We start from the raw sequence: 11,560 nt of genomic DNA on the forward strand, positions 1-11,560 counted from the left end.
CAAGTTACTAACATTACATGTGCTCTTCACTATCAAACAATATGCAATCAATCAACTTATCAACATGTGCTCTACACAGCAATCCATCCAATCCAAATACAAACACACAACATTGCCCCACAGATAAACTCAAAAAATCCATCACCGAGGGCAATACCAAACATGCTCATGCAAATTGTTGCTCACTCAAAAGGGCAGTCATAAAAATATGAAGGAAGAGTGGAGGAAATCGTGTCTTGATGCAGTGAAAGTGCCAATCAATAGACCCAACCAACAGGCACCCACTGTGGGTCTGTGTTCAGTCTGTCAAGCGTGTCAGTCAGCTGTTCGAATGTATCATCAATGCTTTCGTTCACCAAGACGAAGTCGAAGAACTTGATGTAGTCACGTTCGAGGCGTCTCGACTCCTCAACAGTCTTGGCCAAATCGCGCTCCTAGAAACAGAAATTAATTGATATAAATTACAAGTTTGTCAGTTTAATTTTTTTTGTCAAGTTTTCAATAAAATTGAAAATATGTACACACACACACACACACACACACACACACACACACACCTCGGTGTCACACTGCAATGCCTAATTAGCTTCTAATCTACAAGAATATTCAATCAACTTACTGATACGTGTTTGTTCTTCTCGGACTCTCCCGAATGGTTTCTTAGTTCCCGCAGCTTTGCTACACTGGGTGCGCTGATGAATACAACAAAAGGTTTGAACTCAGCTGTACGAAGCATCTTGAGAGCCTACAACAACATTGAGCAATTACATTGTCTGTCCATCTGCTTGTCTAGATTGCTACATGCCAGTCTGTCTGTCTATGTGTCTGTCTGTCTGTCTGTCTATATATCTGTCTGTCTATCCGTCTGTCTGTCTGTCTGTCTGTCTGCCTGTCTTTCTGTCTGTCCATCTGTCTGTCTGTCTATCTGTCTTTCTGTCTGTCTATCTATCTATCTGTCTGTCTTTCTGTATGTCCATAATTTGTCTGTCTATTTGTCTCTCCATCTACCTGCCTGTAACTTTCAGTGCAACGTCTCTGTCTATTACAGTCTGTCTATCTATCCATTAATCATACATCTACTTGTCTGTTAGTCAGTCAGTCAATCCATCTACCTATCCATCTACCTATCCACCCACCTATCCACCCACCTATCCACCCACCTATCCACCCACCTATCCACCCACCTATCCACCCACCTATCCACCCACCTATCCACCCACCTATCCACCCACCTATCCACCCACCTATCCACCCACCTATCCACCCACCTATCCACCCACCTATCCACCCACCTATCCACCCACCTATCCACCCACCTATCCACCCACCTATCCACCCACCTATCCACCCACCTATCCACCCACCTATCCACCCACCTATCCACCCACCTATCCACCCACCTATCCACCCACCTATCCACCCACCTATCCACCCACCTATCCACCCACCTATCCACCCACCTATCCACCCACCTATCCACCCACCTATCCACCCACCTATCCACCCACCTATCCACCCACCTATCCACCCACCTATCCACCCACCTATCCACCCACCTATCCACCCACCACCATACCTTCCTGTTTTTTACACCAATAAATGTCTCCCAGTCTGTCTACCCATCCATAAACCACATACAAAACCAATGCCATCACATACCAAAGGACTGACATCCAACACACTGATCTTGTCGTCATCAATGACGCTCCTCACTGAGTCAATCTTCGTTCCATACAAATGACCCTCATACTCTCCGTGTTCTATAAACTTGTGTGCGGCAACATCCTCTTCCATCTCAGATCGTGAAACAAAGTTATACAGATGGCCGTCGACTTCATGACTCTTACGAGGACGACTCGTGTCTGGAAGGCAAAAAAGTGAGGAAACTTGCAGTTTGTCTGTTTGAAGTTTTGGTCTTACGAGGCGTGGATGTTCCATATTTGTCGGGATAGGTCGTCATCATACGATGCTTCAGACTTCTACGACCAACACCTTGTGCTCCTGAACAATAATAAACATAATTAATTATCACAAAACATTATGGTGTGTGTGTGTGTGTGGTGTGTGTGTGTGTGTGTGTGTGTGTGTGTGTGTGTGTGTGTGTGGTGTGAGTGTGTGTGTGTGTGTGTGTGTGTGTGTGTGTGTGTGTGTGTGTGTGTGTGTGTGTGTGTGTGTGTGTGTGTGTGTGTGTGTGTGTGTGTGTGTGTTGCTACAAATGTGACTGACCAATCAGTATGATGACTTTCCGTTGTCCAGGTGGTATCTTCGCGACTTCTTCGTACACAACGAGCTCATGACGATCAAACTCTACACAAACAACCAACATCAAACATTCGTATTCAAATACATGCATTCAATTACATTATACCGTGGTTCTTATTCGAGTTATACATTAGACGACGCTTCTCCTTCTTCCTTCCAAGAGTTACACAAACTAACGACAACAAGACATAAGATGTCAGGACAAGCTCAATGGGCTGATAATACAATAGCATCAAGATTGACAGAGTCACCCCTTTATGTACATAACCCCTTTACATATACAAACCCCCTTACATATACAAACCCCCTTACATATACAAACTCCCTTAATATGTCAAACCTCCTTACATATACAAACTCCCTTATGTATGTAAGCCCCCTTACATACATAAACCCCTTGTGTACATAAACCCCTTATGTACATAACCTCCCTTATATATGTAAACCATCACAGCAAAATGTCCCTTACTCAAACACTTTTAGACGTTGCAGTCTTCAAATTGGGAACCTCGATTAATTATGGTGGCAAGAAATACATTGCCTGCCATTGTCACGCTTTTCGTCTGTCTATCTGTCTGCATGCCGATGAACATCCAACCCTTGTCAGCTGGTCATTGTTCTATGCATACGATCAGTCCATACAAGTGACCGTCTTTCTTGTATCTGTGTGTCTGTCTGTCTGCATGTGTGTCTGTCTGTCTGTCTGCATGTGTGTCTGTCTGTCAGTCTGTCTGTCTGTCTGCCTGCCTGTAAAATTATCATCATACGAGTACATCTTTACAAGCACAACAAGCATGACACTTACAAGGAGCAACAATCTCGTCTCCATCACCAGATACACTCACTCGCCGTCTGTAAAGCAAAACAAAATGAAATCATAAAAGTGCCACTAAAAACCATCAGCTCACCTTTCTTCAAACATTTGTCCAGGAACTATGCCACTCTTTTTGTCCCCAGTAACATGTTGGGCCTGTAAACAAAAAAAAGTGGAAGTAAACAAAAAAAAGTGGAAGTAAACAAAAATTACATGCAACCAGAGAGAAAAGCAGAAATGACATCCATATTAATTAAACAGACAGACAGACAGACACAGACAGATAGACAAACAAAGATAGACAGATAGACAGACAGACAAACAGACAGACACAGACAAACAGAGACACAGACAGAGAAACAAACAAAGATAGACAGACAGACAGACACACAGACAAACCGCCAGGCAGGCAAACAGGCAGGCAGTTAAACAGACAAACAGACATGTACGAAAGACCGCAGAAGATACTGACCTGCCACCATTGAGGATCCTCTTGATCTAAAATCTGTAAGACATCACCACTCCCGAACGCTAGGCCAGCATCTGCGCATGGAATGCTGGGATCTGACTTTGGATTAAAATCGAAATGTGCTCTCATGTAAAGCTGCAAAACAACAGCAAAATGGTTTTATTTAAACAAGCATATGTATGACCACCAACATGTCACATAATCAAACAGAAATCTATTGTACTGAGAGATGCATCCCTCCAATACAATAGTCTAGTGTATTGTGAGATGCATCCCTCCAATACAATAGTATAGTGTATTGTGAGATGCATCCCTCCAATACAATAGTCTAGTGTATTGTGACATGCATCCTTCCAATACAATAGTGTCGTGTGAGATGCGTTCCTCCAATACAATACCAACGCAAGTGTGATAGATACACTGAACTGGTTGAAGAGATAAGATCAAGTTACAATTGCCAGCAAATAAACATCTCTATTGGTTCAAGGGGTATCATTGATCATCATGGACTGGACCATTTTCTTCAAATCCTTAAAGGAGAACTCCCACGATTTTCAAGTTGGGGTCAGATACAAGTCCCTTCCATAAACTGACAATTCGAAGGAACATAGATTTTGTGCACGACATCTTCACGGCAGGAGAAACGTCGAAAGAAAGAGGCGTGTCGGGTAAGCGAGGTACATGACATCATTGGTGCAAAGCCACACGCGCATGCCATCGGGTTAGATGCAGTTGCGGACGGATTCGAACGCATATGCGTTGTTCTTTTCTGTCTGGTGTTCGACCTTACAGTTTCGAGCAAGAGTACGGACCTACTCAGCGTGACATCAACGCAGTTGAATACATTGACGGCCATGACGGCAGACAGATCACCGGTGAAGATCTGTCTGATGAGAACGAAAATCGAGTTGGGAACACTGCTTGGTGCAGCTGCAACAGGTGTTCTGTAATGCCTAGAGTAGCTGAGTGCTTGTGCTGCCAGGAAGTGGACGAACTAGGGTATAGGGTGGAAGCTTCAGGATCTGATCTGTAATTATTACGCAGCATGAGAACTTCCTTGCTGTGTGTCTCAATGAAGACGTTCTTCGAACAGCTGTAGTCTTAATGACCGATTGGCGACAGGATCCCATCAGAGAGCCACTAACTTCCAGGCGAGTAGCACCTAGACAAACTTGGACTGGCTTGCCTATGTAAAATATTCACGCAGGCTGCTGCGACTAACTGTGTACAGGTAATTTACTTGCTGGGTGCACGAGAGGCTGGGCAAGGGTATCAGACGTGTCATTCCAGCATGCGTTGTAGAACTCAAAGTGATCCGAACAAACGCGGCTGTTTATTGAGCTAGGCGGATCCACCAGACGTAACTTTGCTAGCCATGACTCTAGCAAATCTGGCTTCTTGAGAGAAAGCCTGAAGAAGCTGACACCTCTGGCGATGTGGCTGCTGTTGTGGCTACAGTCAAAAGCAATGCAGTGGACCATTTCACGTCGAATAAGCCAGGTAGATAGCACGGCTTGTGTACGACACGTGGAGGTCATGCACCAACTGCGTCATTAACCACGCCTACGCTAACACTCCCTCTTTTTGCGGTGCTTTTCCTACGTTACAGAAGCAATGGAGGAAACTCAAAGTTTTCGAGTGCAGTCAAGATATAAAAATCTTGTATCTGACCCCAACTTGAAAATCGTGGGAGTTCTCCTTTAATTAAGTTAAAGCAACAACCAAGGAATGTAAATGTTTAATATCTTCAATCATCACTTGTTCTATTGAAGAGTCACACAGGGTATGGATAATGAGAAATATGAAGTAACTGTATTATAACTTATTGCTGTTTACTTATTTAGTTTGATGTTTCGTGTACTTAGTCTTTTGCGCATGCATTATGAGGGGCAGTGCAAAAGATTATAGAGCCCAAGACTAGCTTGTATATTTTTGGTACCGCACTATTGTTATGTGCGTTGGCCTGGTACTAGCTAGTTGCTCCCTGTTTATTTCAATAAATGGGTCTAAACTGTGTATTGTGAGATGCATCCCTCCAATACAATAGCCTAGTGTATTGTGAGATGCATCCTTCCAATATGATAGTCTAGTGTATTGTGAGATGCATCCCTCCAATACAATAGTCTAGTGTATTGTAAGATGAATCCCTCTAATACAATAGTACAATAGTCTAGTGTATTGTAAGATGCATCCCTTCAATACAATAGTCTAGTGTATTGTGAGATGCATCCTTCCAATAAAATAGTGTATTGTGAGATGCATCCCTCCAATACAATAGTCTAATGTATTGAGAGATGCATCCCTCCAATACAATACGCATATTAAGACATGCATACAATGCCAATACCACAAGTCTTGACCATCTATATCTCACCTGAGGCAACTCTTTCGAATCCGAATGACTCGGTTCTACTTTCAAAGTAATCGTACCATTAGCAGACCCCTAATAACAAACAATCGTACCTCACACCCTCCACACAACAACCAACTGACCAATTTCGACTTCAACTCTAATGGGTCGCCAGTAAACCCATTGACTGAGTGTATGATATCTCCAACAAATAGTAAGCCCTGCTTATCAACACTGCCACCACGCAGTATACGAGCTATCTTCAAGTGCTTCTCCTCCTGTTTCAGTGTGATTCCCTGGTCACAGACAATAATCACGCATTTGACACACACACACACACACACACACACACACACACACACACACACACACACACACACACACACACACACACACACACACACACACACACAATCAGCCGTACAATGCAAACCAAACCAATACAACCCAATCCACGTTGACGACATACGACGACTCAACAAATGTTCACTTGCTTAAACGTTACACACAAGCTCACCAACGGTTCTCCCTTTGCTTTGTGTATTCCTACAAGTCTTAGCAATTTAAAGTTTTCAAAATCCACGCCTCCGTTCTCTTGCCTGTCGCTTTCAGGCATAACCACATCATAATCCTGTTGATGTATTTGATCGTATGCGTCTATCACAGCCTAGAGAACAACGTGTCAATGAAGACTGTTGGTGCTGTACTGTACCATGAGTGGTTCGTACCTTGAGATGTGTCTCGCTGAGAAGATCGTGCAGTTCGCGATCTTCATCTTGTAGTGACATGGCTGAGACTTTGCTGGTAATCTATCAAGTTGTACCAATGTGAGACCATTAGTCGTGCAATATGGTAAGTTGTGCAGCAATAGCTGTGGCAAAAGTCTTAATGTGTAACAACTGTAAATGTCTGACTCAATAGAAATGTGTGGGTTTATGTCCATCTGCCCCTTTGTCATCAGTTTCGTCTGTCTGTCTGTCTGTCTGTCTGTCTGTCTGGTTGCCTGTCTGTCAGATGTGTATGTGTGTGTGTGTGTGTGTGTGTGTGTGTGTGTGTGTGTGTGTGTGTGTGTGTGTGTGTGTGTGTGTGTGTGTGTCCGTCCATCCGTCATCTGTCTGTCTGTCTGTCTGTTTGTGTGTGTGTCTGTTTGTCTCGTCTGTCTCTGTTTCTCTGTTTGTCTGTATTAGTCAATCAGTTAGGCTATCCATCCATCAGTCCATCTACTTGTCTTCGCTCAATCAAAACCCTAATTCAGTGTAACATCCCACACATCATTACACACTCATTCATTCATCTCCCTATTTCCACTTTTCTCTTCCCTATTACTCAAGTTTCTGTCAATTACTCACATCCTTACACAACAAACAACCGAAATACGTCACGTTCCGCAACCAGAACGTCCACCAAGCCACAAGAACAAGCATAACTTCACGCTTACCTCCTCCACAGCCTTCCCGCCATCATACAAATCACTAGACCTCCTCGCATCGAGCTCCCTCAGTTTATCATACGTTTGCATAAGAAACTCCATCTCCGGATCCTCAAAAACGCGCTGCATGAACGGCATATCTATCACGATTTCGCCCGAGCCCGCGCGTTTTGCCCTCATTTCACTCAGCATCTCGAGAACGGCTAGAAAACACAACGACAACGACTTCGTTCACGTTTCCCACGCTCTATAAGGCCTTCTACGTTCTGTTTATGGTCTGTGTGTTGTGCTTTGCGCTATATTTTGGTAGTTGATGTTTCTGTCTCATGCCGCATGTTGTGCATCCGCGTGTAGACGGCACGGATCTCCCGCTGCGACTGCGCAACTCACCAATTGGAGCTCCAGTCGGTCTGTCCTCTGTCCCCTCGTCCATTATGATTGGTCGAGCTGTTGTCCCAATCGACGGCTTTCGCTGCAGAATTCAAGCGTCCGCAAGTGGCCAAGCGAGAAGGGCTGTAATTAGCATCTGCGCTGTGATTGGGTGTCTCAGGTGATGGAATGTTGACTATCAATTGTACTCCTACATGTCACTTCCATTGGCAATGCGTGGCATCCATTATGTCCACAGCTTTTCTAGAGCTTCACGCTTATTTAAAAAACAATACATGACGAGATAAACGGCGCATTGCTGCAGTACACAAATCACGTTTTAGCACAATTATTTACATCCGGGATACACGCAACTAAAAACTATTCACATCCGGGTACTAAACTTATTGAATCCAACTAAAATGGATCAATGGCTTGATGAGAGCATTCCTGTTGAAGAATTGAAGGTACTAGTCGAGTTTACTAAGACAAAAATTACTTTAATTTTTACATGTTTAGGGATTTGAAAGAAAATTTAAGGCAGAAAAGAGCGACACCGGCGCCGTTAGCGACGGTAATGCTAAGATGGTGGGATGTGAGTGAGCATGATGAGGCAAAGAATCGTGTCTGTATGAATAGATACGAAGTTTTCGTATGCTTGGGCGCTGATTCGCAGTCGTTATAAAGATGACGTCACACAGGGGATATCAATGATGGAAGGTCACATGACGCCCACGTGACATGCTTGTGTGATTTTTATGATGGACATACAGTATAGACAGACAGACATTTCTGTATAAGTCAAGTCATCAACCGACTGTCACACACACACACACACACACACACACACACACACACACACACACACACACACACACACACACAACTCAATTCATTCTTTTAAGGTTTATGCAAGAGCAGTTCTTCGCAGCGAGATTTTCTCTACTTCATCGCTTGTGGCTACTACCGTCTTGAAGAATACGAAACTTCACTGAAAACTGTAGACAAAATCCTCGCATCAGAGCCTCGCAATCGGCAGGCCCTTGACCTTAAAGGCCTCATAAAGAAAAGGCTAAAACGAGGTGAGACACAATGAATACACAAAGTTAGTGTGATGGTCGGTTGTTTGTGTCACTGTGTGGTGTGTGTGTGTGTGTTAGATGGTCTCATGGGGATGGCTATCGTTGGTGGGGGTGTGGCAGTAGCAGCTGCGGCTGTTGGACTCTTTGCTGTAGCTTTTTCAAAGAAATAAATAAATAATGTTGAATGCTGCGATCTGGTGCTTGGTTGGGGTTTGTAGGTGGGAGGATGTGCCTACTAGTAGTTGACTTGGAGGATACATGTAGATGCGTTTATGTGTAGAAAGAGTGATATGTAGGTATCTGCATATAACAGATGCATTACGTGTAAAGATGAGAATGAATGCAGTGGTCTACGTTGAAGTACACAACAGGATACATAAACACGTGGGGATTGTCTAGTGTGTGTGTGTGTGTGTGTGTGTGTGTGTGTGTCCGTGTCCGTATGTGTCCAATTGTATCAATCATAAATTATATCCAACAATCAAATTCAAATGCACTGCATCTACAGTAGTCTACGAAAGTAATCAAGCTAACACACCCACATGACATCACTAAACAATAACACACTAACCAGTCGCCACATGCTATGTAACATAAACACAACAATTTTGAACAAAAATTTTTTGTCACGGGCTTTAATTCTGGTTAATATAAACAACCAAAGACGTTACAGTTGTGGAATGTTTGAGGTGTCAACTTTGATACAAACGAAGAGAACGTCGTCCTTCACATATCCTTTTGTCTCAAGTGCTGGAAGTGGAATGAACAGTGGACATCCACTTGCCACATTCATATCTTGACTCGGTCTCTGAAACGACGAGCTTTGAGAATCGGGACGAAACGTATCAAGTGTGTGACGTTGGGGGTTGCTCTGATTGAGCACCATGAGAGTGACACGCTGTCTAAATGGCCACGGAAGAAGAGCATCAAAGTTACCCTTCATCACAACAAAAAACAATGACAAATGTGTGCCCTTTCCCATCCCGTCTCCATTCAGATAGACACGCCCACACATTTTGTACCCCCTGCGACTCGAGTAAAACGGAGGCGAATAGAGCGACGTCGTTCGTCCAGAAATCGCATCCTGTCTGCGACGTCGGAAGTTCGGTATTCTCCACAAGAGAACGCCGTCGTAGAAACTACTCTCTAAGACTTGAATGCGTAGATCCTGTTCGGCCACAGAAATATCACGAGCCGCTGTCATACGATCCATACTCCTCATCTGCTTCTCAAAATCGGAAATCTTCTGTTTGCAGCTTTCAACATCGGCCAATAGCTGGGGGTTAACAGAAATGCTCTCAACTGTTGTGGTGTCTGGGAGAGAATCTGTACATCCATCTTTGACTGTGTCGGTTGCAAGATAAAATTCCTTTAGACCACTGCTTGCAATTGGCATCCGATTCTGTTGCTCAAAACGTCGGGAGTCACAGTTTGACATTTGCAGTGCAATTTCAAGATCGGCGACTTTCTTCTCCAAGTTTGCGTTGATCAATTGTACATTATCGACTCTCTCTTCTAGCTTCACTACCCTTTGCTGTAGTTGATATTTATCGGCTTCGAATATCTGCACCAGAGCTTCGGCTCGTTGTGCTTTCTCTTCGGCTTCCTGAAGACGTTTCTCTTTGTCATCTTGTTTGCTTGCTTCAATCGTGGCGATATGAAATCCCAAAAAATGTTTGCCCATATACTCGACGTCCTTTAGGTGTGCTTCGAGATCAGTCCTTGGCATCTGAAAAAACAGACATGTTGCAATGTGTCTTTGGAGTCCAGACCAGTGGCAAGTCATGAAGACTGCAAGTTGTACCACATTGTCGGCAACAAATAGAATAATGCAATAGGGCCATACAACTTATTAATTTGCCTCTGATTTACAGTGCAGTTTCAGTTTAAGTTTCACAAAATCAACACACACACACACACACACACACACACACACACACACACACACACACACACACACACACACACACACATTAGCATGATACAGAGCCTATACCCAACCATCTCGTGCTGTTGTGCCCGATTCATGTCTCTCAAGCGTTTTTTGTGTCAAACCCCAGAAACCAAGACAACAGCATGAGAGGGTCTGGTACAAAACTAGTAACACATAACGTGATATTAAAGCTTGCAGTCCTAGCATCTGTTTACCTTGTGGTCACATCCTCCTTTAAAGAAAGGACAAACAACTTGAGCTTTTGAGCAATTTCCGGTCACAGGGTCAATATGTTCACTCATCTAGGTAACAAATGCAACAATTAATTAATAATTTCTGCAATAAATTAACACACAAGTTAAAAGTAACATTCAATATTAATTAATTAATTAACTCACAAGTTAATAATAACATTCAATATTAATTAATTAATTAACACACAAGTTAAAAGTAACATTCAATATTAATTAATTAACACACATTAAAAATAACATTCAATATTAATTAATTAATCAAACTGCATCCCTATTCGTATGTATACCTTGCATCTTGGCATTTTTGGCACTCCGCATTCATACTTGCACCCCACTTCTACCATCGGACAATCTTTAGTCACGTGATCCTGCACAAATAAACAAAAACATCACACTAATTAAACTTCTTACTTTTCTAGTTGTTCTTGACTCACTGTAAGTGCAGCATTTGAGAACTTCTTTGAGCAATGAGGACAAATGACTTTTCTTTTTTCACATGATGTCTTTTGGTGTTCCTTTATGTCTTTCCTTGGCAGTAACATACCACATTTAAGTGAACATAAAGTCGGCATATAAAGACATTCGTCCAAATGCTCCT

General features: G+C 43.1%; 3 protein-coding genes across 3 annotated transcripts in view; 1 reads left to right on the plus strand and 2 right to left on the minus strand.

The window, feature by feature from the left end:
• Positions 1-42: 42 nt before the first annotated feature.
• LOC134193973 (protein PALS2-like) lies at positions 43-7,845 on the minus strand. The gene is made up of 15 exons (XM_062662849.1): positions 7,715-7,845; positions 7,334-7,527; positions 6,624-6,704; positions 6,413-6,562; positions 6,039-6,191; positions 5,920-5,988; positions 3,549-3,680; positions 3,171-3,232; positions 3,068-3,114; positions 2,369-2,434; positions 2,227-2,307; positions 1,921-2,001; positions 1,660-1,862; positions 620-745; positions 43-434 (listed from the first exon to the last, which is right to left on the minus strand). The coding sequence occupies exons 1-15, from the start codon at positions 7,755-7,757 to the stop codon at positions 258-260; spliced, it is 1,665 nt and encodes a 554-aa protein (XP_062518833.1). The 5' UTR covers positions 7,758-7,845; the 3' UTR covers positions 43-257.
• Positions 7,846-8,069: 224 nt separating this feature from the next.
• On the plus strand, positions 8,070-9,134 carry LOC134194106 (mitochondrial fission 1 protein-like). Its single transcript, XM_062663010.1, has 5 exons — positions 8,070-8,160; positions 8,213-8,267; positions 8,333-8,413; positions 8,599-8,775; positions 8,854-9,134. The coding sequence occupies exons 1-5, from the start codon at positions 8,116-8,118 to the stop codon at positions 8,943-8,945; spliced, it is 450 nt and encodes a 149-aa protein (XP_062518994.1). The 5' UTR covers positions 8,070-8,115; the 3' UTR covers positions 8,946-9,134.
• Positions 9,135-9,245: 111 nt separating this feature from the next.
• The window catches only part of LOC134193822 (TNF receptor-associated factor 3-like), a 3,489-nt gene continuing 1,174 nt past the window's right edge, over positions 9,246-11,560 (minus strand). Inside the window, exons 5-8 of the mRNA XM_062662663.1 lie at positions 11,397-11,558; positions 11,250-11,330; positions 10,924-11,010; positions 9,246-10,504 (exon numbers count right to left, since the gene is read on the minus strand). Of these exons, the coding sequence (XP_062518647.1) occupies positions 9,443-10,504; positions 10,924-11,010; positions 11,250-11,330; positions 11,397-11,558 (1,392 nt within the window). The 3' untranslated portion in view covers positions 9,246-9,442. The remainder of the gene's footprint in view (positions 10,505-10,923; positions 11,011-11,249; positions 11,331-11,396; positions 11,559-11,560) is intronic.

The sequence above is a fragment of the Corticium candelabrum genome, chromosome 18, assembly GCF_963422355.1.
Source record: "Corticium candelabrum chromosome 18, ooCorCand1.1, whole genome shotgun sequence".
NCBI classification, from domain to species: Eukaryota; Metazoa; Porifera; class Homoscleromorpha; order Homosclerophorida; family Plakinidae; genus Corticium; species Corticium candelabrum.

Excerpts from the sequence above, each read along its gene's own strand:
- LOC134193973 (XM_062662849.1), bottom strand. The coding sequence starts at position 7,757 with ATGGACGAGGGGACAGAGGACAGACCGACTGGAGCTCCAATTG. Across the intron at positions 3,681-5,919 it reads ATTCGAAAGAGTTGCCTCAG|CTTTACATGAGAGCACATTT; the intron begins GTGAGATATAGA and ends GTTGTTTTGCAG. Across the intron at positions 3,233-3,548 it reads AGGATCCTCAATGGTGGCAG|GCCCAACATGTTACTGGGGA; the intron begins GTCAGTATCTTC and ends TTTTGTTTACAG.
- LOC134194106 (XM_062663010.1), top strand. The coding sequence starts at position 8,116 with ATGGATCAATGGCTTGATGAGAGCATTCCTGTTGAAGAATTGAAG. Across the intron at positions 8,268-8,332 it reads CACCGGCGCCGTTAGCGACG|ATACGAAGTTTTCGTATGCT; the intron begins GTAATGCTAAGA and ends CTGTATGAATAG. Across the intron at positions 8,414-8,598 it reads GGGGATATCAATGATGGAAG|GTTTATGCAAGAGCAGTTCT; the intron begins GTCACATGACGC and ends CATTCTTTTAAG.